This window comes from Poecile atricapillus, chromosome 3, assembly GCF_030490865.1.
Source record: "Poecile atricapillus isolate bPoeAtr1 chromosome 3, bPoeAtr1.hap1, whole genome shotgun sequence".
Classification (NCBI taxonomy): Eukaryota; Metazoa; Chordata; class Aves; order Passeriformes; family Paridae; genus Poecile; species Poecile atricapillus.
Window position 1 is genome coordinate 49,034,187 of NC_081251.1, and position 26,534 is coordinate 49,060,720.

At 39.4% G+C, this 26,534-nt stretch overlaps 3 protein-coding genes across 3 annotated transcripts; 2 read left to right on the plus strand and 1 right to left on the minus strand.

Moving 5' to 3' along the window:
- Window positions 1–268: 268 nt before the first annotated feature.
- Window positions 269–17,221, minus strand: TRAPPC3L (trafficking protein particle complex subunit 3L). Its single transcript, XM_058836320.1, has 5 exons — window positions 17,116–17,221; window positions 15,262–15,359; window positions 12,528–12,627; window positions 2,446–2,631; window positions 269–1,366 (listed from the first exon to the last, which is right to left on the minus strand). Exons 1-5 carry the CDS (start codon window positions 17,155–17,157, stop codon window positions 1,247–1,249), a joined length of 546 nt encoding a protein of 181 aa, XP_058692303.1. The 5' UTR covers window positions 17,158–17,221; the 3' UTR covers window positions 269–1,246.
- LOC131577989 (calcium homeostasis modulator protein 5-like) lies at window positions 3,197–7,497 on the plus strand. The gene is made up of 2 exons (XM_058836319.1): window positions 3,197–3,882; window positions 5,957–7,497. The coding sequence occupies exons 1-2, from the start codon at window positions 3,343–3,345 to the stop codon at window positions 6,347–6,349; spliced, it is 933 nt and encodes a 310-aa protein (XP_058692302.1). The 5' UTR covers window positions 3,197–3,342; the 3' UTR covers window positions 6,350–7,497.
- Window positions 17,222–23,431: 6,210 nt separating the features above from the next.
- On the plus strand, window positions 23,432–26,081 carry CALHM4 (calcium homeostasis modulator family member 4). Its single transcript, XM_058835977.1, has 2 exons — window positions 23,432–23,989; window positions 24,758–26,081. The coding sequence occupies exons 1-2, from the start codon at window positions 23,432–23,434 to the stop codon at window positions 25,160–25,162; spliced, it is 963 nt and encodes a 320-aa protein (XP_058691960.1). The 3' UTR covers window positions 25,163–26,081.
- The last annotated feature ends 453 nt before the right edge of the window (window positions 26,082–26,534 follow it).

Genomic DNA, 26,534 nt, shown 5'->3' on the forward strand with positions numbered 1-26,534 from the left:
ATGAAGATGTAAACAGTCTGGGGGAAATACAGGAGAAGGTTCAAAACACAGTGATAAAATCAGAGTTAATTCAGGGCTATACTGAACTTAGTTGTTGGTATTTCAGTTTCAAACAAGTGTTTTGGTGAGAAGAGGGTAAAGTGGCTTTGTGGGTAGGGTGCTGTGTTAGGACCTGGGGTTTTGTCCAACCCTTATCCAGACATCTTGCATTACACCAAACAACTTTAAACCTTTCCTATAGCTTGGGTTTCTCTGAGGCTGCTCTTTCTCTACTTCCCAGTCATGTTGTGGTAACAAGTCCACTGCCACAAGGAAGATGTTCAACAGCTGGTGGTGAAGCCCAGGTAAAAGCAGAAAACATGACCACCAAACCATTTGTGTGGCAATCTCAGAATTTTTATTCAAGTTTCCTTAGGCAGGTACAGATCCACAATGGCTACACATTAAATGCATCATGCTTTGTTCAGTTTAGTCACAAGATCGGTGCTCTTGGAGAGAAGGCTGACATGAAAAGGCCCATAGATTGCAGAGACACAAACATTGTTGCAGTTGTCAGGGTGCTGCAGCCTGGTGTGTGCACAGGACTGAACAGGAGTGCCAGCAAAACTGCATGTGGGGCCTCGAGAGTTGGAAGGAACACAACCAGCTCCTGCTGTCAGTGAAGGCCCATCCCTCTCTGGTTTCAAAGATAGCAGGATCTTTGAAGCAGTGTGGAGGACAATGAATGGTAAAGCATTACACATTAAAACATGCGTGAGTGAGTGAGTGAGTGAGTGAGTGAGTGAGTGAGTGAGTGAGTGAGTGAGTGAGTGAGACATACAGCAATCACAGCAGATGAATCCTTTATGGATAACCACACACAGCCAGAGAAATAAAGCACCTCTAGCAGCCATGCTTTGAAACATTACTGACAAACAAAAGGGGAAAAGGTCATCACCTTTACCTGAAAGCAGTTCGTATACAGATGAATGCACTAAATACTGAGCTAAAACTTCCATTAAGCTCAAGAGCCTGGGTATGTGAGAAGGTAGGTCAGATAATTTCAATTTTTTTTTACAGATATCTGTGTCACGACAATTAACATTGCTCTCCCCTGCCCTGCCCCTCCTCTTTGCTGCCCATCTCTCTTCACCTTTCAACCAAGTGGCTGGTGCAGCTGATTCAGCAAAGCCACTTTTATCCTGTCCTCTTCTGAAACAAAAAGCACAAAATATCCCTCAGCAAGCGTTTTCTTCCAATATTTCTTTCATTTGTTCCTTCTGTGCCTTCTGTCTTCAGGCTTCCTTAAAAATGTAATTCCTATTTCTGTCACAGCATCACCCTTCAGCCTGTCCTGGAGGAAGGAAACTTCTGCTGCTAAGTGAACCTAGAAAGAATCAGGTCTGATCAGTGAAGCAAAGAAATGCCCAGTTTTCCACCCTCCTCCGGTATAATGAGCTTTTTCTCCCTCTTACCACAAGAGGACCCCCTTTCTCAGGTTTCATAGGAAACAGATCTCTAGATCGTTTTAAAATAGCTTTCCCAGCTAAACTAACACAAAGGAAGTTTATAAACACTGGAATTTGTATAGCACATTACCCTTCTTCCCAGTGCTTTGCTTTCTTCTGTGACCCTAAACTGCGTACTTGATGATTTTGTGATCACAGAATTTCCTAGTCATGTACTAAGATTTATACTTTTGTTAGTTAGTCTTGTATCAGATACTATAATTCTGAGACTGATGTATATACATAACACTGCAGGGTTGATTTTTGCGTCTCTTGAAACATAAGATATATGCCAAATTTGATATTCACAGAAACATAAAGCAGCCTGAAAGTAATCTCCCTGAAGAAGCTCTAGAGGCTAGAAATTTTCAAATTATGCCATTTATTTATTTATTTGCAAAAACCTTTAATTTAAGACCAAATTTTGGATTGTCATGTGATACACTTCTGATGCTTTGGTTTTAACATTATACTCATCCACACCTTGTTCTCTCTTTCAGCAGCTACCACGGTATCCTGAGACTATTGATGTATTTATCTTTTCCAATTTTTTCAATTTTAATCAATTTAACTTGACGTATTTGGATGACTATTACTGGCTACAGCTGTGCAGGTAAGTGTGATGGGCTCCAGGAGCAGTGGAGGAACCCAACATGTCCTTCTGTCTGTCCACTTGAAGTGTTACCTGGCTTCCTGATCCCACCTTGCTTTTGCACCCAAGTCCGCCACTGAACAGACTGAACAGCCAAGTAAGGATAGTGTGGGGGTGAGCTAATCCATGTGCTTCTCTACCTCAGGAACCAGGCTCAGCCTTTGCTTCTTTTATCTAGATATGGACATTTAACCCGAGAGGTTAAACAATACGGTATTTCCTACTTTCATCTGAACAAGTGATCTTGTTTTCCTCTGCTACTGTGAATTAACAAAGAATGGAGGAAACAGATCTGCACTTCCTTACCATTTCCAAGGCACCTCGAATCACCCCACAGAGGAGGTTACAATAGCAAAGTGATGCTCGTTCTGCTGGCAGCTCTTCCACAAAATCCACTAGTGGGTTTTTGTCCAGGATTAAGGAGAATTCATTCCCTGTGGCATTACTGCAGCTCACACTAGGGGTGACCCCAAGGTACATCTTGAAAGCAACCTGCAAAAGAAAGAAATTCTGCTGCTTAAATGTGTTGCGTGCAAACCAGAGGTGAAACTTTAGAATGCCGCATCCTGTAGACCAATTTTACCCTATGAAAACAGGGGGGAGAGCCAGACAGGCTAGAAATCCAGGTACATTTGTCTCTTCTGTGATCAGCTTGAGCCAGCAGTGCAAATCTAGAGCTTTGAGGAAAACAGCAGGGAGCTGTTCTTTGATGTTCCTACATTTACAACCCCATACAAAGTGGTTTAACTGCTTTGAGTCTGCTTTCAGTCATGTCATATTCCCTTGGGACCATTAGCATCTATATTAGTTAATTCACTACCTCACCAACTCTTATAATCACTGCTCAAGATCTCCTTCAAGATCTCCTTCAACTGGCCGAGCGCGTGGTTTTTTTCACTCTGATCTCCATCTGCACTCACTTAAAAAAAAAAAAACCCACAAAACAAACAGCTCACTAGGAACGAGACTTCCAAGACTGCAAGCTTATTTGGTTCCACAGAGCTCGCTTTCTCTCCACTGCCGGGGGATGCCGCTAGTGCAGATGTGCAGCATCTGCCGGTGACATCACGGCGTTATCTCGGCAGGGCGTGGGCAGGCGGAGAGCGGCGGGCTGCTCCTCCTCGGCACGGCTCTGCCCTGCTGCGCATCGCTGCCGACCGACAGAAACCGCCTGGATTCTCACCTCCTTAGTGAGTATCAGACATGGATGCTTTCCAGACGATCCTGAAGTTCTTTATGAACCGGAAAACCGCTATAGGCTACAGTTTTATGGCGCTGCTGACAATGGGAGGTGAACGTGTGTTTTCTCTTGTTGCTTTCAGATGCCCTTGCAGCAATGAGAACTTCAGGTACGGTTTGGTATTTCTCTTCTCGCCAGCTCTTGTTTTGCTGGTTATTGGATACTTCTTGAACAGCAAGACCTGGAAACTCTTTACAGGCTGCTGGGTGAATCCCAGGAAAATATTCCCCCGAGGGAATGTCTGCCATTTCTTTTACGTCTTTGGCCAAATCACTTTAAACGCTCTGGTAGCCCCAGTGATGTGGCTTTCCGTGGCCTTGCTCAACGGGACTTTTTACGAATGTGCCATGAGTGGCGTGGAAAATCCCGCCTACTTACAAGCAGTTTGCCACAGGAAATCCGAGAAGTGCTTTGAAGAGCTACACAAGGTAGCCTGTGACAAAAGCTCCCTGCCCTTTTCAGAGAGTGACGAACTGAAAAGAACACTTCAAGCACAGTCCCAGGTAAGAAAAATTATAAACAAAGAGCATTATCCAGGTTGTACTCCTGCTGTGATTTATCTGTGGAAGATGCTGGTGTCAGATATTGTGTTAAAACTGTTGGCTTCCTGTAAATAATGTTTTGGCAGCCTTGCAAAATACAATCAATCCATCTTTTGGTTCAGTTTGAGCTGTTCCATATTTCTTAGGGGTCCCCACTGGTGGCGAGTCAATAAGACCAGAAAACCTAAAGCTTTCTTCCTGAATGGAGATTGCTCTAAAGACAGAAAAAAAAAAAAGCCCCTAACAACCCAACTGGATTGTTTAGGAGGCTAAATTAACAGATGTCACCCCACTAAAGGGGTCTGTCCTATTAAAAAATTTATGCCACGTTCTCCTATTTTAAATAATTGTGATAACTGTAGGGAAATTTTAAGTCACTAACAGCAGAAAAATACTGGAAAATAAGATTTGTGAAATATCTTTTTACTGTTTACATAATATATTTCTATTTGTGTTCCTCATTTTCATGATGCCAAATGTGAGCATATTTTTGTCCTGCTTGGAGGAAGTGAGAAACAATAAAGCAAGCAGATCATGCCAAGCTGAGATCTTACTACATTTTACAATATTTGTGCAGTATTTTTGCTCTCTCTATTGTAATCCAAATAACTTCAGAAGCAAAAAATCAAAATGGTGGAAAGAATAATAAAAACAAAAAGCTACAGAAATGGGAAAACACTGTGGAGCCAGCAAGGTTTTGTCAGGGATTGTTTCCATCTGGAACAATTTCCTTTCCAAGAGTTTTTTTTTTGTTTTTTTTTTTTTCAAGTCCTCGTGCAAATAGGACAAAGGCTGCACTGCAGACAAAGCCATTTATTTGATAGTTTTAGAAGGCAACAACAGATAGTGCTTTAGACTTTAAGTTGTACGTATAGGAAATAGTGAAAGACCAGGGATCCAGTTTTAGCATGAGAATATATGAGTTCATTTTCTAAGCTGCAAAAAAGTGAAAAATTGCTAAAAAGAGCAATTTTTCAAATACCCATTAAAGTTGTTAGTCAGTACAAAGTGATTGGGAAAAATAAAGCAAAACTGTAACTATTCTTCCATACCAGTTCCTAAGAATATTTGTTTGTCAAGCTTCTCTGTTTCACAGACTTCCCTGAGGAAACTTCTATATTCCATCAGCTAAATACATATTTTTACCGGTGGTAATTTTTTTAACATCAGTGCACAAGAGTTCACATGAGAAAGGATGCAGCTCTCCATATCATAACCATTAGAGCATGGGAAATCAGTTCCAGGTCATACAGTCCTCTGAACCCTAGAATACTTGTCCCACACTGGAACTTTTTCCACTGTTTGAAAACAAGTATTACTTTTTTACTTTTTGTTTTGGTTTTTTTTTTTTTTTGTTTAGGTTTTTTTTTTACACATTGCAGTGGAGTAGAGGAGTAAAACTATTTGCTAGGCTAGTGGCACAGTGCAGGAAAAATTGTGTTCACACCACTGCTCTCCTCAGAGGAGAACATCCCACAATAACAATTTCAAGAACATTTTTCCACTCTCTCCCCTTCTGAGGAAGTAATTCTGGAAGTAGCTCTTTCTTTTAAAATGTTCTTGACAGAATTTTGTCAAAATCTGAAGCTGCTACAGAAAAAAGAAGTTGAGTGATGTTGGTTAATTAGTGTAGTTGTTGTGTTGGAGGCTATTTTCTAATAAAAAGAAATCAGAAAACAAAACATCTAACAGTGGCCACAGTTTAAAAGGTTGGTTGATCTGGGACAAAAGTTACTTGCCCTTTTTGGTTTGTAGTTCTTCACAATTCAAAATTAGTAATTCTCGCTGGGTAGTTTTGTGTAAGGCTTTCAGGAGTTAGAAGACACTTTATCCTTTACCAAAGAAGACACCAAGAGGAGCACTATTGAGAAGCCTCTGTGCTGATGGACTTTTCAGTCCCCGTGTGTATGTCCCATTAATCAATGCCAGCACCGAATGCAAACAAGGTGTGGTCACTTTGTCAGACATTCGTGATTTAAGTAGCATTTTCACTTGGAACTTTTTAACCTGAAACTGATTTCTTTTGCCTTCCCAGATTTTAGGCTGGTGTGTGATAGTTACCACAGCTCTCCTCTCCCTTCTAACCACTTGCTGTGCCAGCTGCCAGTCAAAAGTCAGCCACCTCCAGCTGATGTTCTGGAGAGTGTACGAGGGGACAGAGAAGGAGCAACTGGAGCAGATTTTCCAGCTGTATGCCACCAAGCTGAGCGAGCGAAACCTGAAGTGCTTTTTTGAAAACAAGGAACCAGAACCCATTTCCCTGCCAGCTTTCCAGGCATGGGAAGATGCTTCCCAGCTCTACTCTTTCAGCAGCAGCAGCAAACAGCATTATAGCACAATTCACAGGCTAGTTGAAGAAGGCCAGAAAGGAACCAGTGAGGAAAGAGAGACAATGCTGGACCTTGCGGACAGAAGGGAAGAACCATAGACCAAGTATATTTTCAGCTTTTTTATATCTTGTTAATATGGCATACTTCTAGTTGGTTTGGTCTCTATATTTTTTCACAATGGCCTATTTCTTCTTCATCATGTTTCCTCCCAGTTAGATACTTCTCCAAAAGGATGGACTGAAATTATTTCCCTACACAAGTGAAAAGGCTGCAGTACTCCACAGCACCCAGGGTTCATGTCACTGGCTCAGCATCAAGAGCTGACAGCACAAAGAAATGAATAATGGCTTCTACAAGAGAGTTTTAACAATATGATATGTAAAATGTGCTTGTCCTGTGTAAATCAAGAGACTGTCAACAAGTAAAGTCATTTAAAGTGTGTGAATATAATAACAAGATACATGTGGCTTTCTGACAGCCCACAGAAAGCACAGGTTTTCTGTCCAGGTCATTTTCAGGCCAGTTGTATGCACAGCCTTGTTTTGAGGCACCAGTGATCCCCCCAAGGTTTCTCTGTCTTTGGATATTTTGCCTCTGTAGAACATATCCCTATTATCTGCTCCCACTCTAGACTTTATCTTTGTATGGATATAAAGTTCTACATTTGAGCGAATTTCAGGTACTGGGTGCAGCCTATGGTGCTATGTAATATTGTTGTTTCTGGGCCTGCAGCCAGTGTACAATGAGGGCTTGGAAGGAAATTCCACTTTTAAAGACAAGAAAATATTTTTGCAGAAGACTGACTTTCATTTTTTTGAATATCCTAGGAAAACTTAGTGTCTGGAGGAAGAAGAACCAGCAGGCAAGGCAACTGTGTCAGTTGACACATTTGTCAGTGCCTCTGATAAATGCATTTCACCCCAGAGCACTGTGCTTTACCTCACCCACTTGGAATTCATAACATGGCTCTCAGGGTGTTCAGAGTATTTGCAAATGCTGTATAAAAGGAGAACAAACTTACTTTCCCTGGGGTGGCTGGGCAGGCTTTTGTGCAGCATTTTATTGCCAGTCTCTCTGAGTCTGCAAAGAATCATGCACAGTTTTACTGTGCTTGAATCATGCTCTTCTCAACAAACCAGGGTATTCTGCCCAGCTGTTCTCATACTCAGTGGGCTTCTTCAGCAGGTAAAAGCATCTATATACAGACCAATACCCTTTATGAAATAAAACACAAGAGCTAATTCAACTATCTGCTTAGAATTTTCTCCTTATATTTTCGAGAACTTATGACCTTTGAGACGATGTTTTAAAGTTCTTTTATCCCAGATGACCCACTTAGCAGGACACTTACAAAATGTTATATGCTTAAATGAGCCTGCTGCAGCTGAAAGCATAGATGCAACACTGCGAAAATGAAAGTCACAATAGCAGGTGTCTGACACTGTGACTGGCACAGACACCAAGCATTTTCTCCCCAGGATCCTCTCCTGGTATAGCATCTACCTACTTCCAGGCTATGTGACCCTTCCTATTTGTCTGATTTTATCTTTATTTATAAGAGCTGCCCCAACATCTTCTGTCCAGCCCCATTTCACCACCTCCCTGCATACAAGGGGAGACAACACTACCTAACAGGACAGCCACGCTACCTGGGTCAAACTTCCTTTTCCAAAACTGTCTCTCCACCTCCTTCTTCAGAAAATCAAAGCAAGCAGGGATGCAATGGGGAGGACAGCAAGTAGGTTAATGAGCTGATCAAAGAAATATGGGAAACAAGTGGGTTGATGTAGAGATAAGGTCTCCAGTGTAATATAATAGCTGGGACACAGACGCAAAATCATAGCTGGTAGAGGGAAGGGTAGGAGGACAGAGTGATCCCACTTAGAGCTTTTGGTATCCTCTTTTCCCTCAGAAGAAAGCTTAGGGCTCTGCACCTGAGTAGCCTGGGCCGTCTGAAACTGCAGCACCTCCCAGCCCTATCTTCTGCTTTATTGTGGAGGGGCAAATCCAAGGTGAATTTCCCCCTCCTCCTCCTTGCCTGCTTCACATTTGCACATTTTTAACTCATGTTGAGAGTGTCTCCACCCCCAAGAGCAGCTGCTGAACAGTGTGTGCCTGGAACGAGCCCATCTCTCACTGATCCTCACTCCCAGGCCTGTGGGACTCTTTTATCTTACCAAAACTCCTGTGACTTACTGCAACTTCCATGTGGACCCTAGAATATTTCTGTAAAACCAGACTGAAATAACAGCCAGTTTGACTCTATGTTTTCAACTGGAATGTGGGTTTGGCAAATTTAACTAAGGCCTTCAAAGGGCTATTGCAAAAGCTGCTTTCTATAAACATTGTCCCCAAATTCATCAGCTACCATGGCAGCTCAGAAAGGGACAGACTATGGTCGATACTGTCCAAAACAAACTGGAGAGAGAGGAAAAAACCCAACAAATAAAACCAAAAAGCAAGATCAACATTTTCTGCTGGAAAATTTTAATTTTGCTTTAATTCTGATACTCATCAAAATATGACTGCACAAGAAAACAGGAAACTTCTGTTTAATTCTTAATTCTGTTTAATTAATGTCCCTCAGTTTAGTAATTAAAATTCTCTCAGCTCTTCTTCCACTACACATCTGCTGCTCCATCAAACTTGAAGTCTTTGTTATAAAAATAAAGACTTTTTAACCGTGCCAAGCCCTCATATGCTCTCAGTTTAGTTTCAGCTGTACTTTGCATTATGGTATGATGAATCTGTCCAAATTCTATTGTTAAAAATTCCTGGTAAAAGAGAACTTGCATGGAAACTGTGTAAAAGAAGTAGCTGGTTTGCAATGCAGCATCAAATTAAGGCCAAATTGCAAAGCTATAAAGTGAAAATTGTGAAAATGCCTTGCAGGGACAATAATTTAACTGCACAAATATGCAATTCAATGAATATAAACAATTTTTTCTTAAAACCAGGGTATAACTGGACAGCAACTTCTTTAAAACTACCATTTGCAGCTTCTCAGAGGATAAAACAAAGGCCTTTTCAGTCTTTGTGACTCCAAAAGGGCTAGAAAGTAAAATGAATGAGGTGGTTTAAAACTTGCATCCCATAAATCTGTCTCATTTTTATCTATGAAATGGAAGAAAAAAGAATATCTGTTTAGAAATGTACATAGGCTTGCCACCAAAATGATGCCTATATAAAGAAAAATCTCACTTTTGAAAATGTTATTTGCAACTCTCTGACACTATATATTGCTTAATGAGAAAATGAGGTCTATGCAGTCTGAATTAAAAATGTATCACTGCCCTTTTTCAAAGTCTCAGCCAGCATTCCATCTCTCTGAAGCAGCAAGAATAAAAACATTTTGATGATGCTCAAACACAGTTTAGAATTACCGAAATATTTAGGAAGTCACTATCAGTCCCTCTACGTACTACTCGGGACTTTTCACTACCAAACTTTTCATGTGTAAGTCATGATGCCAAGTAAGTAAGTACAGACTGTTAAAAAAAATAAAATCATTGTTTCAGACAGCATAATAGCAAGATTAATGAAGGACCAGAATTAATCTCCTTAAAAGGGAAAAGGCAGCCAAAATAATACTTCTGCTAGCATACTTCTCATTCTTAGTATTTTTTCAGTCAGTATTTGGATAGAGGAAGATATATTAAAGGTCTTTCCATCTGTTGCTGATTCCTAACTTCTCTTCTGAACTTTTCTTTACTCTCCACAGTGCAGCACTTCAACATTCTGTTTACTGTCTACCACAGTAGACTGTTCTACTTAGCACAGCAACCTGCTTATGCATCTTCCTTTCCCTGCTGAGGTCTGAAAAACAACATTTACCAGCTACAGAAACTCTGCCAGCTTCTGTCAGACCTTCCAACTGGCCAAATGTCAATATACAGGGACCTTGTGTGGCAGCACCTTCCATGACAAGGGGAAAGACTTGTCCTGCAGTTCTGGACAGGGGGGTGACATGGTTGGATTACCCCATCCTTTGTTATCTGCCCCGAGGGAGCTCTCTTCAAAGAGCTCCAGAGGTGTTCATTTCCTGCCTCCACAGGGCACAATAAAGCCCACCTCTGCAGCCACTGCTTTTCAGGAACAGATCTAACCTTAGGCACAGCTTTGTTTAATCCAGCAGTGGAGCCTGGGAGCCAGCACCAGCTCGCTGTGCACCAGAGGCTGTGGTCGGGCTGCTTCCACCTATGGCACACACAAACACCAAGCATAAACATTAGATCTAAAACCAGAAGCTGTTCTTTGCAAGTCATTTGATCAGATCAATTACATCAAGGTCCTTTGGGGAGAAATTGAATTAAAAATTTGATTTTCTGGGATTACACAGAAAAATTATCAACCTCATTTCAAAAGTAATCCTCAGTTATACTCAGATCCAAATTCTGAATCCCATCTTGGACATTATTTCTTCAGCTGGGCTTTGTTCTTAATATCATTCCTCAATTGGTTTTCATTTTTTACCCCAATTGCCAGAAAGCCTACTTTTACTGTTTCATCTCTTTTTTGAATTCAATCCCAACTGTAACCATGCCAAGTCACAAGACCAACATGAGAAATCAGTGAACACCATGGGAACTCAATGTGGAAGGGCTCACTTTGGCTCCTCATCAAAACTTGTTGGCCCTTCTCCAGGCCAGTATAAGGTAGCAGTAAAGCCCAGGCTTTGCAATCTGAACTAGTGGTGGAAGTTTTAAGCTCCCAGTCACTGCCTTAGGTGCACCTTTCCTCTGGTATTTATTTCTTAACCTGGGAAACTGGCTTTGTAGTCCTCATTTTATGTTTTTTTTTGCTTCATCCCTTTCCATTTCCACAGGGAACACCCACAGCCTGATTTTACAGACTTCTTTTTCTTCCAAAGAACTGCAGGATAACAGCTATATTAACAAGAGGTTTGGCTCTAACTACTTTAATTGCTTAACTGTCATAATTACTTTAACTTTGAACTGGTTTTACTTATCATCAAACAGATTTATACCTCTGAAGAATTAGTGCAGTTAAGTATTTAATCACTTTCTCCTGACTGGGAGCACTCCTGCTGAAGAGTTAAGGAGATCATGTAAACAGCTTCATGATCCTGAACTAAAAACTTTTAATAGAGTATTTGCAGTTACTTACGGGGTCACTTTACACATTTTTGTTGGTATGTGTCTCAGACAAATGTGCTTGAAGATTATTTAAAAACTGTTTTGCCAAAGAAGTGTGAAAATGCTGTCCATATCACATTTTGCCTCAGAAATGTTGCACTCCTACTACAGAACTCCTTTTAGTTTGCTAAAAATAGTCTTTCAAAGGGACAGCATGTGCTTTAATGCTTGTTCCAATCTTTCCAAGTAAGTTCTTTACTTCTCTTAATAAGTCACTTTGTAAGTACAAGCTGCAGAGAAAAAGTGTCTTTTTCAATTGTTAATTTCTGACTGTTAATTTCTGTACTTTACTGTTGAATACCCTGTACTTAAGAATGATGGTTCGACTGTAATAATGCATTTATAAAGAAGGGAACCATGAGGAATAAGACCCAGAAAACCAGGTACCTGATATATATGTGAAAATAAAGTACCAATACCACCTGAAGAAGAATGTAAAAGTGAACAAAAATGTGATTTTGCAGCCTGGTATAGTTTTTTTAAATGAGGAAATATATTTTAAAACAGTGATTGAAATGCTCCTTGTCCCATCTGTTTCATTTGGCTGCCTTCACCATTTTCAATGGATCCTCTATCCCAGCTCATCTGCTTACCGGAGGAACTTTGTTACGTATCATTCTTTCTTAAATTTCTCTTTGAAATTCCCTGGAATTCTAACTTGCCAATGGGGGCAAAAGTACATCTTTAGAAACCTGTCTCTTTCTTGTCTGACAGAAGTCTGAACAGCTACTTAATCAAAGGGAAATTTCCATCAAAGTAGGTAAATGTACATGCTCTGATTTTATCTTCTTGACTTTATTATTAGATTTGTGGGTAGTCAGGAAAATGTTCTTCTCGTTTTCCTTTCTTACAGCTCTTCTTTGTTACCAGTGAGATTTTTATTGCAGAAAATCTTGCAGCTTATTCTTAATATTACCATTTTAAAGTAAAAAGATATGTAAGATAATTATAGCGATGATGAGAAAAGTCAAATGGCAGAAGTAAAAATATCAAAGTTTAATGTCTGTATCAGACAGTTAAGACTCATGCTCCTAGGAAGAGAAAAAAGGAAGGGAATATATGATTCTAAGCTAAGATCACTGAATCTGATGATGCTTTAAAAAATGCAAATCTTATTTACCTGTGCAATCATGTCTGCAGTTTCAGAGTAACTACGGCACTTTTTCACAGCCGAACGAGCCAAGAAGTCATCAATCAGCCTAATGCCAATGCTGTATCCCCTAAGGAAGAAACAAGGAAAGACAACATTTAAAATGTGGAACATCCTTCCACCTGCCATCTCCCTAATGTGTCTCTTGAGCTTCCTCAGCAAAACAACTGCATGATCCTGAGTGATTTTAATGACAATACATTTTGCTGGTCTACATTCTTCTTCCTACCACATTTTGCAGCACATTGGGCTTGCTGTTCATGTAGTCATTTAAGGAATCATACATAAGCATGATACTCCTGGCAAGGATGATATGAATTTTGGTCTGTATATTTTCTATACATATAGAAACCAAATCCTGGGATACCCTCATTGAAGCGTTCAGGTGCCAGGGGAACCCATAGGGAATGCACTCACACCTGATCTCTTTCACTTTCTCCCCTTACCTCTTCACCTCATTTTTCACTCTTCCTTTGCAATTACCTGTTTGTCTTTTTTTTCCTAATGTGTTATCTCCCTCCATCTAACTAGCTGACAAATAAATAAATCCGGAAGTTGTTAGTTAACACGTTACCAATAGGTAAGGCTTTATAAAGGGAAGGCCTTGTAACACGACTCCAGCCTGTTATTTAGGCTAAATAGAAGGGAGCTCTGGGAGAATGACTCAGCTGGAAGAGGGGTAGAGAGACACAAGAGATGTGAGAGATGTGAGAGAGACGTGAGAGACACACTGCGTGACTGCCACATGTCCACATCGTGTCCACATCCTGGTGTATGGTGGTTGGATGATTTGGCTCATTGTGCCTTAAAACTACAAAAACTGGTAACCAGCTAACTGATAAAAAGGCTGGGGTTTTTTGGCAATGAGAAGCACTCCTTTGTGCCTGCCTGGGGTCCCTACGTTGCTCATTACTGCAACACAGGGTTTTGGTACACCACCACCTCCATTTTGTATTTAAAATACCACAATTTTTTTTAAAAAACAAATAAGAAAGGGATGGACGATAATAGAATTTTTATAAAACAAATATTCATTCCCAGCTCTGACACATTAACAAAGGTCAATAACTTCTTAGCATGCAAAACAGCTGTGACTCCAACCATTTTCTGAAGAATGGAAAGAGATTGACACAAATTTATATAAGAATGGGTACTCAGCTCAGAAATGTTTTCAGGAAATTTTTCATTCCCAGTTATGTGAATGCTGGCAGTGCCTGCTTGTTTGTTGGAGGCCCTACACCCTCAGTGAAGTAGCCCGAGCTCAGTGGAGTTTCTCACTGGTTTGTGTACAACATCGTTGGCTAGAAGACAAAGAGTGAGCTGATGACAAGACCAAACAGTGGGTTTGGCAGCATGAAAATTAAGTTTGCAGTATGCCATCTGTCTAGAAACAATAAAATATCTACTTGTTGCCTAAGTATCAATGTCAATAACATTGGCAAATGTGTCATCAGAATTTAGCAAGGTGTGTATTAATGATTTACGAGACTACTTAGATACGTTTCAACTTTTATACCTTAGATTTGCAAAGTCAATTAATAACAGACCGGTAAGCAGCTACTTGGCAACTGTACAGTGAAAAACACCCTTCTCACTACAGACTATATATATACAGAGAGAGAGAAATAAGTACACTGTCCCCATCTGTCCCAGGTCTGCTGAGATGTGAGGTTTCTTTGTGAAGCTGGGCTGTTTCATAATCACAGGAAGTAAAGAACACATTGTTTTAATGAAACCTGTCAGTATATTATTAAGTCTTTCTCAAAACAAAAAAGATTTTATAAAAACAACTTCAATAATGAGAACATAAGAAACAAAAATCTGTCTCCACATCTTCCAAAACTGCTCTCTAGTAATTTCTACCATGGTGTCATTTGAGAAGCCTGTGCATTTTGTAAATGTATGATATTCATCAGAGCTGAATGAGACATGAATATAAAAAAATATCTGAGGGATGTTATCCCTTATAAGTTTGTGAATAAATTACTAAACTACTTTTCTTTTTCCCAAACAATGATTTATATTTTTTTTCATTTATTCTCATGGATCATTATTAGACTACAGCTAGTTTGCAAACTCTCAGGTTAATAGTAAAATGGTCAGGGTATTCTGTCCACTGTGATTGTTGTAAATCCATTTTGCATGTCCACTTTGCCCAGAAGTATAAGCCTTACTGTTCTGCTAAAGGCCTTACTGTACATTTTTGTTAACCAGCTAAACAGTTGTTTCTTGCTGATTTTCCATTATGTTGTTATCTTTATGGTAATGAGAGGGTTTGTAAACACTGGATCTTTATTTTCCAAGGAGGTTATCCATGTGAAAATCCACCTTCACTGACCTTTTGTGCTATCTCACTCATTGCTGTATGGTCTTTTAAAAGTGAGAGGCTCATTTGCCCCTAACCCAATGAGGGCTATATGATATGAAATTTAGGAGATTATATTAATTATTAGCCTAACTAAAGGATCAGCAAGGAACAAGTGTAAGCTATGAAAACAATCCTGACACTTTTCCTCAGAGAATTAAAAAACTAATTGTTGATCTTAATTCACAAATTAGCGTTGTTTCTGTTGACAGAATATTGGACCTTTTCCCTGTCTTCTCTGTAACCATAGACAGAATGCCATAAATTGAGAAAACAAACAAAAAGCATTGTAAACAAATAGCATTCTACATAAAACTGAACATTTAAATCAGTACTTACATTCTATCTAAACAGGCATTGACATCTTCATCTTTTTCATAGTCCTTGCACAGCTGGGCTACCAAAGCCCCATATGTGAGTACAAAAAGTTCTCTGCTCTGTCAGAAAATATGGAAATCGAAAATTAAGCAAACTAAAATCCAACTTTTCTATGTTTTTGAGCTGCTGCCCATTAAAAGCAAGCAAAACCAACATTTAAATTAATAAAGAAACTTTTGTCCATGGATGCATAATCACTGAAATCAACATTTCAAGTGTGACAGAATCTATATTGATCCTCACTTGAGTTTGTAAGGGACTTTGCTTGTTAGAAGTACCATTTCTTGGTATACTCAGAGTTACTGTCATCAGTAATTCTTGCATCTTGAGTGTATGTATGCTGGATTGACAAATGCTGTCAAGTGCCACCCAAGAATAATAAAAAACTGCCACAGGAAAAGAGGCAGTGAGCTATTATTAATCCTTTTGCAGTAGGCACAACAGTTCACAAAAGTAGGGTTGATCTGATTCAAATCATTACCTGCTTTCTCCAAGAAAGCAAAAAGTAGACAAAAATTTAGCTCAGAATAATGAAAAAAGTATTATAATTCAGCACAACTGTAAAGAATAACAACTAGATGAAGGGGATGGTGAGGATTGCAGCACCTTGCCCAAGGAATATGGAGAGCAGCTGAAGATGCTAAAGGTCTATCTCTGCACTGATCCTGTCACAAGCACTACTCTGGGTTCTTCAGCTGTGCAACAGTTTGGAGGAGAGTTTCCTTCTCTGCCTGCCCTGTCAGATCATGTCCATGCACTGCAGAACTGTCTGTGTTTAGCAGGAGTAGAAGCTGGCCTTTAAGTGTGAGATTAGGCTGACTCTTACTAAATTTCTTGGACAGGAATTAATTAAAGGAAGTTCTACAGCCCTGTGGCATGCAATCAGGCCAGAGCTGTTTTTTTGTCTCTAGCCTGTGGAAAAATAATAGTGAATACCAATAAAAACAATAGAACAAATCACACTAGCAAAGTAAGAACAGCTTGGTGGAAAGACTTCTTCCTACTTCCTCTGCATCAGAAGTTTGGAGTTTAATCAGTGTTGCTGTTTTACCAAGGTACTGTTCAAAATCTTAAGCAGAACCATTTTCCAAACTTATTTTAGTGATAACTCCTGTTTAAAATTATATTGTACCCTTGGCCAAATTCTCAGTAACTAGTTTTCAATGGAGTAAATGGACGTCATACAGGTCCTGTATTGTATTGTTATTATTGTTCAGCAAAAAGTCTCTGTTGAAACAAGAAAATTATCTCAGAGAAACTTAAGCATAACATATCAATGCAATACAATTTATCATTTTATTACTTATTTTCCAGTGGAGACCACTGTCCTCTTTTCAGAAATTGAAACAACATTGTCTTAAAGCCTTCTGGAATTTTTTCACTGCCCAGTTCCTGTCAAAAATCACCATTCACCATACAGAAATCCCTAAGACTCTAAACTCTAAACTGAAGAAAGGTTTGTGTGGAATAGAACCACCCAAGCATAGAGAAGAGATCTCCTTCTCTCTGTGTTTCATTGAATGACTATCTAACCACAGAGGTACATAAATTTACCTGGCATTTATATCTTAGACTATAAACACTTGAAGCACTTACTTTGTGCCCCTCTTTCCCATGCCTGTACAGAACCCCAGCATTAGGAATAGTAGCCATAAATGCTGCTAGTAGCTCTGCTCTTGTACCACCAATCTTACCCCTATCCTTTCAATTCTTTCAGATTGTTCAGAAATAGGAGTGTATAAAATGCATCAATAAAATAATAGGTTATTCTTACTCCATGCACAATTTTAATAACACATCTCAAAAATGTCTTACTATTTTGTGGTTCTCCTGCTTTCTTCCTGGTGACCGAGACATGTTACTTGCGTAACTCCTGATGTATTTGATTGTCAGTTTATATCTTTTCTTCCTCAAGCAGCATAGTTTTCTCTCATTCCTCTTTCTCTTTTCTCCTCTGTGCTCTTCTGTCTTTTGCATGAGATGTGTTTGCTGCAGTCTGTAATGCTGCTGATGCTCCTCCTATTCCCTGCGTGCACTGAGCCCTTTGGGAGGAATTTGACTGGCAACAGATCTGCCACTGTCCACTATGTAAATAATCACTCTGTCCATAGGAACGGTTTGTAATCACAAACAGAGCTAACAGACATGTCAAACAGGACAGGTTTTACATTTTTAGGGACAGTAAATTTATTCCTTTGTTTGTATCAGACTTTGGTGTTTGGAGAGCTAACAAAAACTTCTGCTCTGAAGAATAAAAACACAATTGCAAGATACCTCTGTACAAGGGAAATAAAAATTGATTGTTTTCAATCTAAAGAAGCTATAGTCTTCCGACAACTCTGACTGCTGTAGTCTGGTGAGTTAATGTCTGCCTAAGATGGGGAAGTGTGGCTTTTAAGGCACTGCTACCACCTTGTTTATGTAAAGTTGCCAGGGTAGATTGAGAAAACTCAGCTTCCCAGAGGAATAAATTCTGCACCTGTACAGCTTGTCCTGTTGCCAGCTTGTGCAAATGGCACTTTGACTAACAATGTTTTTAGGGGGTATTCTATCATTCTTAACCTGCTATAGCCCCTATCTCTTAATATCCTTACAATGAACATCCAGGCTCAGCTCATCTGCTTTCCCCTGTGGTAAATTTGGCCTGCATGGTGTCTTTGATTTGCAATGAACTTCGACTATGGTCACTGGTGAATTTAGAAATTAATCAGGTAGTTGTCATTTCTTATAGGACTTACCTGCACATACATTCCAACTAAGTCCTCTCAGGAAAGGAAGTTAAAATATACGGCCTCCTCTGAATGCCATACTGTTATTAAATTTGTTAACCAATAGATCCAGTACTAGATTAAAATTACAGGTATTTACTACTACAGACACACAGAAAGAATTCAGATGCAATTAATTTGGGATAAGAAAGATTAGTTTACTTTAAAAAATGGTAGTTTAAAGTTATGACACATTTCAACAAGGAAAAATAAGACAGATAAAAAGATTTTCAGCTTTTTCTGTGTAAAGCTCAGTCATTCTAACTGCTTTTATTTTACACAGAATGAACTTGTATTGAGAATTTTACAATGTAATAGCTCTTCCATTTTTTTTTTTTTCAGGTGCTCTTCTGACCCTGGAAAACCTGATTCCATTTTAAAAGTGAAACTATTGTAGGTACTTCTCATATTTAAATTTAAACTAATTTTAAAAGTCAGGCATTACAATTCTCTAGATAGTTACTTGCATTTCTAAATTGAGTCTGCGATGGGTCTGTTTCTCTGACTGTCTCCAACTGGTGACAAGCACCAAATATGATTCACATTGCAAGAGTAATCCCATATTCCACAAGAAAGTGTACTGCATTACGTTAAAAAAAACAAAACCAAACCCTCAGCAACCTGTAAAAGATTATAACTAGCATAATTTAACTTCAATGAACCCACCACAAAGCACTTAAGACTACTTATAAATGAGCTCAATTTTATTTATCCGGTTCAGAATATATATGGATTAATTACTTCAGCCTGCATTATTAATGCCGTAATCACGAGGGAACTCTGTGCACCAGACAGTGCAATGTATGGCAGGGACATGTCAACATCCTTTGGAAAATGCATACATGCCCATGTGTACACAAGTAAATTCACACATCTATTGCTATGTATTGAGCAGAATGTTTTCGACTACTACATTTAGAAAGGTTTGCACATTTTTGTGAAAACAAAGCTGAAATGGTGAGTCCAAATAAACTGGGGATTCAATGGCTCCAGTGAAGGAAACAAGTCCTTGGTGCACTGTCTTGTAGCCCTGTGAAAAGAGTAGAGGGAGGCACACATCTGGCACCTGTTTTAATCCTGAGCATATACTTCTTAGAAGTAATCCAAGGCAACTGGAATAGTGAGAAAGTTAGAATCACTCTCCACGTCCCTTTCTGTCCTGTTATTCAGGAGAGAAATTTAGCCTTCTGCCACAAGGTGAGTCTTCACAGTGCTTGAGCATTAGACTACACCAGCCCTCTTCATTCCCATCAAACTAAAAAACAAAAAACCAATCACAAAATATATCCCAAGATATATTTTATATATACAAAAAATATATATATCCCAAAGATGAAATATAATATTAAATATTAAAATATATCCCGAAGATCAAAAGCACAAATAAAAGTGTGCACCAGCACCCTGTCTCTTGCCATGCACTGGCTATTATGGGAAAGCTAACACAGTAGAGGTAAGTACATGATAAGTGCAACAGATAAGTAAATAATAAATGAGATATTGTCTAATTAGAAAGCCTAAAAAAAAAAGTGAACAAATTATTTGAGCCAAAACAAGAATGCATTAACCATAAAAGGTGAGTGTCCAAATTAGTAAAATACAGGGTCAAGCTTTTATTTGCTTTGCAATTTCTAGATGGATAGATCTTGTGTTAAATACTCTCTAATAGAAAATAGAATTCTTTCAAATCAAGAAGGTAGGTGTTAAGGGTTTGAGGCTATGTGAAGAAAAGAAGTTGAACACAGGTTTCTCATATCACACATGAGTGCTCTTACTAAAAGTCCAGTGTGTCTGATGCTCTGACCATGTTTCCAAATAAAGCAATGCTATTGCTGTCACTTTGCTGTAGTGCCCTGCCCAGGAAGCATTCTCAGTTTGGCCTGCTGAAACTTCCTTGGTTAGGTTATGTTTCTCAAGAGGGTGTTTTGAGATTTGAGTGCCTCCTTTCTGCTCTCTGCAGGAACCTAAAATCTCATAAATTTGCCTATAAAGCACAGCTGAATTCTGAAGTGAAATTATGTATGTTTTTAAATAATCATTAACAGATTTCTAGTCTTCCCTTAACGTAAAGCTTATCTTTTTTTTTTTTTTTCAGTGCTTGTACTGGTCATGGGGACAGGAACTTCTCCAAAGGCCAAAGAGACCATGAAAATTACTTGGCAGCCTGCATTCAGACTGTGACCTGGCAGATCACAGGACATGGGTAGTGGTCCCCTCTACTCCCACAGGAAATCTGTCATGCAGGTACTTTCATACCATGCTTTCTAAAAGGCACAGGTGGGCTCAACATCCATGCAAAATAGAACTCAAAATGCAGGTAGAGGAGCCACAGAACACTGGCCTTTCAGCTGCTAACTGATGAAAACACGTGTGCAGGACCAGAGAAACCAGGATTCAGTCATCTCCTCCAAACTTCAAATGGAAAGTAGAAGATCACTTCCCTCTTGCTCCCTAACCATCCCTGGCCATTAGACAACAAAAGCCTGGTCTTTTTTTGTTCCAATAAATATAAAAATCCTCTCTGTGACAAAACTAAACTCAGCTGGTGGAACTATGGCAGGAAAGCTGGAGAACACAGCTTCTTGGCAACACAGTCACATCTCATTACTAATAATAATAGCTTAGGAAGAAAGAGATGAGTGAATGATTTTTTACTAGATCAGGTGGAGAAGGGAGCTGAAACCAATCTCTCTATTCTGCCATGATAGTTTTGTTTCAATAAAAAGGAGAATAAAAACTGTTTGCTCTGTATGGGAAGGTGAAATCTGTATTCCAGTAACCATGTTTTAAAAGAAATGACAAATGATTCTGACTTCTTAAAAACAATATAAAAATCTCTCTTTCTCATAAGTGAGGTTATTGGCAGTGACTTCAAGCTGACAGAGCCCTGCAATATGAAAAGCAAAACCATGACTAAGGTTTGTTCATGGATCCTATTTGCCTCAGATGTCGGCTATAAGCATCTTTTTGCCTCACAGGCCAGCCTGCTGTCACCTCAGATAGTGGTATTTTGGATTGTATCCAGTTCTAACCCTTCCTGGGAATTGGATGAAGAGCCTAAATGTCTATCTCAGGACCCTGGGTTCCTCTGCAAAGGCAAGTACTTAAAGGTTTGATGTGCCACCCAAGCTCTTAATTGGATTCAACCCTGTAATTTGTTCCATAATAGGATGACCCAGCAGGATCATTTACGGCAGAGCATGAAAGCAAATGCCAAAGAATGAAAATGCAGAAGTACAAAGTTGTTGTATTGATTGTATAAATTGCCTCATTCAACAGCCTTAGGCTGACTATTAATATTTCAGTGTTGGGTACCACTTCAGTTTCACATCTAATGTGTTTCTTGAGTAAACAAGGGATGCTTGGGAGAGCCTTCCTCCCTTATAAACAAAATAAGACACAGGTTCCAAAAGAAATCTCAGAAAGAATCAATCAGTGATTTTAAAATGAACTGAGGCATAATGGAAGACTTTTATTAAATAATTTTGTAATAGCCTGATAGGTTTATTTCACTGATTTTTTTTTCAAATATAACGTCACTTGTACCAAAAAAAGTTACTGGAGATCATGTGATACTGAAAGAAAATGAAGGCTTAAAATGGCAATATTCAGACAGCTCGGGGATTTCATTGTGCTATTACTCTGTCCAAACAACTAAGAAGTTCCAAAAAACCTGTGACAAAGTGCTGCTGGATGTTTTAGCATGCTTCTGTGCTGCTTTTAATTTTGTGTAACAGCATGTCATTGTTTGAGAGCCAGTTATCAGCAAGGATCTCTTTCTCAGACAGTGACTGGGGATGAGACAAGCAGGCATCCATCCTAACAGTGTCCTGGAGGAAGAGGATCCTGCCCAGCGAACAGTCAAGGCATGTATGACTTGCCATCCCTGTGTACAACAGCTAAGAGAGTGTCTCTGCCATCCAAGCAGACATCATGGGTACTAAAACCACTGCTTGAGATCAAATTTGTTATTAGCAAACCTCTCTGCAAGGGGAGAGAAGAGGCTATGCAGACACTATTATATCACACAACCAAGTCTACACATGCTGGAGATATACATCGGTAATGGGAAGGCAAATTTGCCCATAAACTTTCTGGCTAATTTTTTTTTTTTTTCTTTTATTGGTAAGAATGTTTATATGACAAACAGTCAGACTTTCCAGTACTTAAACATAAGTATTTGCATATTCAGATCAGCCTAGGTAATGCAATCCATAGAACCACTGCACAGCATGACCATAGGAAAAGTGTGATCCAGACAAAATCATAATGAGTGAAATGTTTTCAATTTTTTCAGACCCCTGCTTAAGGCTTGATTTTTAAGAGATGCTCAGAGCCCAGGTCATATATCCTAATATCCAGAAGCCAGCTATGGAAATGCTTAATTGAAAAATTTTTATGTCTATCTATGGAATAGGACTGACTATACTTGAAGAAAATCTTAAAACTTGTAATCACAAGTACTCTATGTAAGTACCAGCTGGCTTGACATTTTGTGAAGTGAATACCAGATTACATATATATTACAAAAACCAAACCAAACCAAAAAAACCCCACAAACAACAAACCCCCCCACCGAAGAAAAACCACAAACAAAAAACCCCAACCGGCTTTCCAAAGGAAACATTCAGCACTGTCAGGAAAAGAGACATGGCAGCTTCTTGCCACCTACAGGTGAAATACTAAAATCCTCATGATCTAGCAGCTAACTGCTTCTCAGACTCCAGTGTTCAGACAATGAATTGCTGCAGAACTGACATCAAATGCAACACTGGGATTCCAATACCACATTGTGCAACTTATGGAATATTTTATAAGTTTATTTTAAAGTGGAGGCATTCATTTTTTTTAAACCAGTCCATTTGCCAAGGATTTGCTTGGATAATCTTTTATGAAGAATAGCTGGAAGGCTCCTTTTTGTTTTTTTCCTAGTTTCATGCCATGTTTCTGTTAATTACTGTTGATTAGCAAACAGCTTGGCAACTAACCCTGACAGGTTAGCCATCAGTTTGATAGAACTGCACGTCATCCAAAAGGTAGGGGGAATTTATTGTTAATTTCAGACAATTAGCAAGGGGCTGGCAGAGCTCACAACAGCCTAAAAGCTCAATTTAGAACAGCTGAGATAAATTACTGAATCAATTAAAACACATTAGTGGATGTCTGCATGCATACTTAAAGCTAGCAAACAAGCCACTAAAAATCAGGGGGAGGAGAAAGACTAGTAGGGATTTTCTGTTGTTGTTTGGTAGTGTTCTCAAGCTGCTGGTGTTTATTCTGGTCTGCTATTAGCACTAGTTAAGTATAACTAAAAGTTAGTGCTGGCTTAAATCAAAAAAATCTGGTAAAGAATAGGATCTAAAATGACTTTCCTTCCGAAGTGGCTAACTTTTCTAAAAGGCAAAGAGGTTGTTATTGCCAATGCAATAATTGCAATATTGACAATTGGTGGGCAACAACTTTTCTCTTTTTTCACATTCAACTGTCCCTGTCATGTTGGACAGAACCTTATCTATGGGTTGGCTTTCCTAGGAGTGCCTGCACTGATCCTTCTGATAGTTGGCTACGCCCTGAACAACCAGACTTGGAGGCTGGTTATGGGCAAAAGGCCTCATTTTGAGAGGGTGACCTCATCAAACCGGTTGCTGAAATGCAAGCTGGTCTGCTTTGTCTTGTGCAGCATCACTGGGAGGGCGCTGGTTGCTCCAGTGACGTGGCTTGCAGTCACCCTGATAAACGGCTCATATTATATCTGTGCTGTGAGCGAGTACGTCCCTGTGTATTACTATGGAGCTGCTCCCAATGTCACTGCTAGTGAGCGCAGTAGGATACTGGCTGCATTTCCCTGCAGTCATCTGGTTCCTCCAGAGCTGACCCGGGCAAGAGATGAAGTGATTCTGCTCCTCCGATACCAGTCACAAGTGAGTAACTCTTGTCGCCTGTAAACCTGATGATGAGAGGTGAAGCTAATTCAGCAGGCAAAGCTTTAGGATAAAACAAGATCAATGACCCCTGTCTTGAGTGCTAAATCTCTGTGTGTTTTGAAGCCTGTTCTTTACTTTTAAGTGGAACTGAACTTTAGGTATATAAATTACTATGCCTGCTTGTCCCATTTGTTACCTGCTACCTAAGGATATATTCTTCTTTTTGTAGTATCCTGAAAAGTAATATCAAGTAAGACAAATAGAAGTTCAAGAGCCAGGGAGGGTATGAAGTTTCTTCATTAAAGAAGAAGAAACGTGACTAAGAGGCCCTGGCTGTGAGAGCTTCATGTGAACCCATGTAAAATCTTGGGTTTTAGATTCAATTCTAAAAGTTTCCATGCTGGGTAAATAATAGGGGAAGCATTAAGTTGTCACTTCAGAGAAAACTGTTTTTAAACAGGCTATAAGCTAGTATAGTCTAGGACCTGGATGGCCTATCTTATAACAACAATAGCTGAGAAAGCAATATTCTTAAAACTGCACAACAGAAATTTCTTGAACTTGACATGAACAAGTGATTTTACTACAGGGCTGCCTCCAGTAGGCATGGACTGGGTTTGGTGGTAACAGGTGCTTTCCAGGAATATATCTTGTTAATGCTGTTATTTAGGAAAAGCAAGTAAAGATAATCTTATGGATTTTCTGGTGCTCAAAAGTGATTGTATTTTCAGCTCTAACAGTTTTGTTTTGGTTTTTTTTGGTAAGGTGGCTGGCTGGCTTCTGATTGCTGTGGTAGTCATCACTGTGTTCCTTTCTTACTGCCTGGCAAGCTGTTTCTCCCCGCTCAGCTTTCTGCATTTCAGATACTGGAGCAGCTATGTCCACAACGAGCAGGAGCTCTTTGATGAGGCAACAGAGCAGCACTCCAGGCTCTATGCCATGCAGAATGTAAGGAAGTTCTTTGGCTTTGTCCCAGGAAGTGAGAATGTGAAGGAAATTCGTATCCCATCTCTCAAGGAGTGGCAGGCCATTTCTGGACTGGCCTTTCTGAAGCGAGTGGATGAGGAGCACTATGATTACAGCCTCCTCCATGACTGGGCACTCAAGGAGCGTGCAAGTGGAAAGTATTTGAGGATTGATGAAGACCCTGGGATCATAACACAGCTTTGAAGATCCAAGCCTTCACAGTACTTTGCAGAAAAGCAGGAACCTGTCTAGCTCTATATCAGACTTGAACTGTGCTGGAACTTCTCAATACAGTATTACATTGATGTATAAATTATGTGAGCAAGTGCATCTTGATAATGTAGTGCTTTAGAAACTCCTGACTGCCTTTACTGATGGCATTTTGACTCCTGTGACATGTGGTGATCTATGTCTAGATTAGGGTTTAGGCTATTTCAAGCTTCAGCACTCTGCTTTCTAATACTTTTGCTGAAAGGACAAGTACATACTGAGAAAGTTATTTACAAGTGCTGTTTTATTTTTCTTTTCATAAAAAAGGATCTTTAAGAGGTAGACCTTGATTGGATCCTATGAATTGGTACATTCTGTATAGAGCAAGAGCAGCTATCCAGCTTTTCCCTAGTGACACCTAGCAGAAATTACTTATTTTTCCTCTTCCACTATTTTTTTGCATAATAGAAGTAATCTCCACTGAGCTAACTACTAGTTAAGTCTGGGGCTACAATAGCATGTAGGAACCATATGGGGAATTTTACCATCAAAGTCTGAGTTTAGATATGATGAGAGAACTTTCAATTGTGATAAAATCCCCACTGAGGAACATGGTGGAGGTGTGTAACACATAGCAGCTGTATGAACAAACACTTGACATATGGCAAACTGTGTTGAAATATATTCTGGATGAAAGCAATAGCAAGGGCAGTCTCCTAATTGGAAATACTTCAAAATCTCCAAGGTGTGTGTGTGTGCTTGCCTACTGTACAAATAGCAAATGAGGATGGGAAAAGAAATCTCACCCTGAGCAATAGGGTTTGCTTTGCCTCTGTAAACTTGTAATTTATACGTATACTGGGCCCATGAATACTACTATCATTAAAAACTACTGAATTTTGTGAAAGAAGGCTTAATGATGCTTTTGTGTTAAGTCAGTTTGGTATGATGTGATATTACTCATCTCCTCTCTAACCCCCTGTGTAGATGTTTCTAACTCTAAAGGGGAGGGAAATGCATGCCATAATTTTTTTAATGCTTGATGTACTGCCTTGCCATGTACACATATACATCTGGGCTCCAAAGCCATCTACTACACTATAGGATGCTATCTACTACTCAGAAATGATCCCAGGGGCTTGAAGTGGAAAAATCTAATTATTTGGTATATCTTACTAGAAAATGCAGGAACCAGAACTGCTCTGTCACTTCTCTACTCATCTGGATAAGGGAGAAAGATTGTAAGGAAAGGCTCACGGGTTAAGATAAGGACAAGGCGAGATTACTCAGCAATTACTGTCAAGGGCAAAACAGACTCCACTTGGAGAAATTAGTTTATTTTATTAGCAATGAAATCAGAGTGGGA

Excerpts from the sequence above, each read along its gene's own strand:
- LOC131577989 (XM_058836319.1), top strand. The coding sequence starts at position 3,343 with ATGGATGCTTTCCAGACGATCCTGAAGTTCTTTATGAACCGGAAAACC. Across the intron at positions 3,883-5,956 it reads CACTTCAAGCACAGTCCCAG|ATTTTAGGCTGGTGTGTGAT; the intron begins GTAAGAAAAATT and ends TTGCCTTCCCAG.
- TRAPPC3L (XM_058836320.1), bottom strand. The coding sequence starts at position 17,157 with ATGTCTCGGTCACCAGGAAGAAAGCAGGAGAACCACAAAATA. Across the intron at positions 15,360-17,115 it reads AGCAGGAGAACCACAAAATA|AGCAGAGAACTTTTTGTACT; the intron begins GTAAGACATTTT and ends ATTTTCTGACAG. Across the intron at positions 1,367-2,445 it reads TTCGAGGTGCCTTGGAAATG|GTTCACTTAGCAGCAGAAGT; the intron begins GTAAGGAAGTGC and ends GATTCTTTCTAG.
- CALHM4 (XM_058835977.1), top strand. The coding sequence starts at position 23,432 with ATGACTTTCCTTCCGAAGTGGCTAACTTTTCTAAAAGGCAAAGAGGTT. Across the intron at positions 23,990-24,757 it reads TCCTCCGATACCAGTCACAA|GTGGCTGGCTGGCTTCTGAT; the intron begins GTGAGTAACTCT and ends TTTTTTGGTAAG.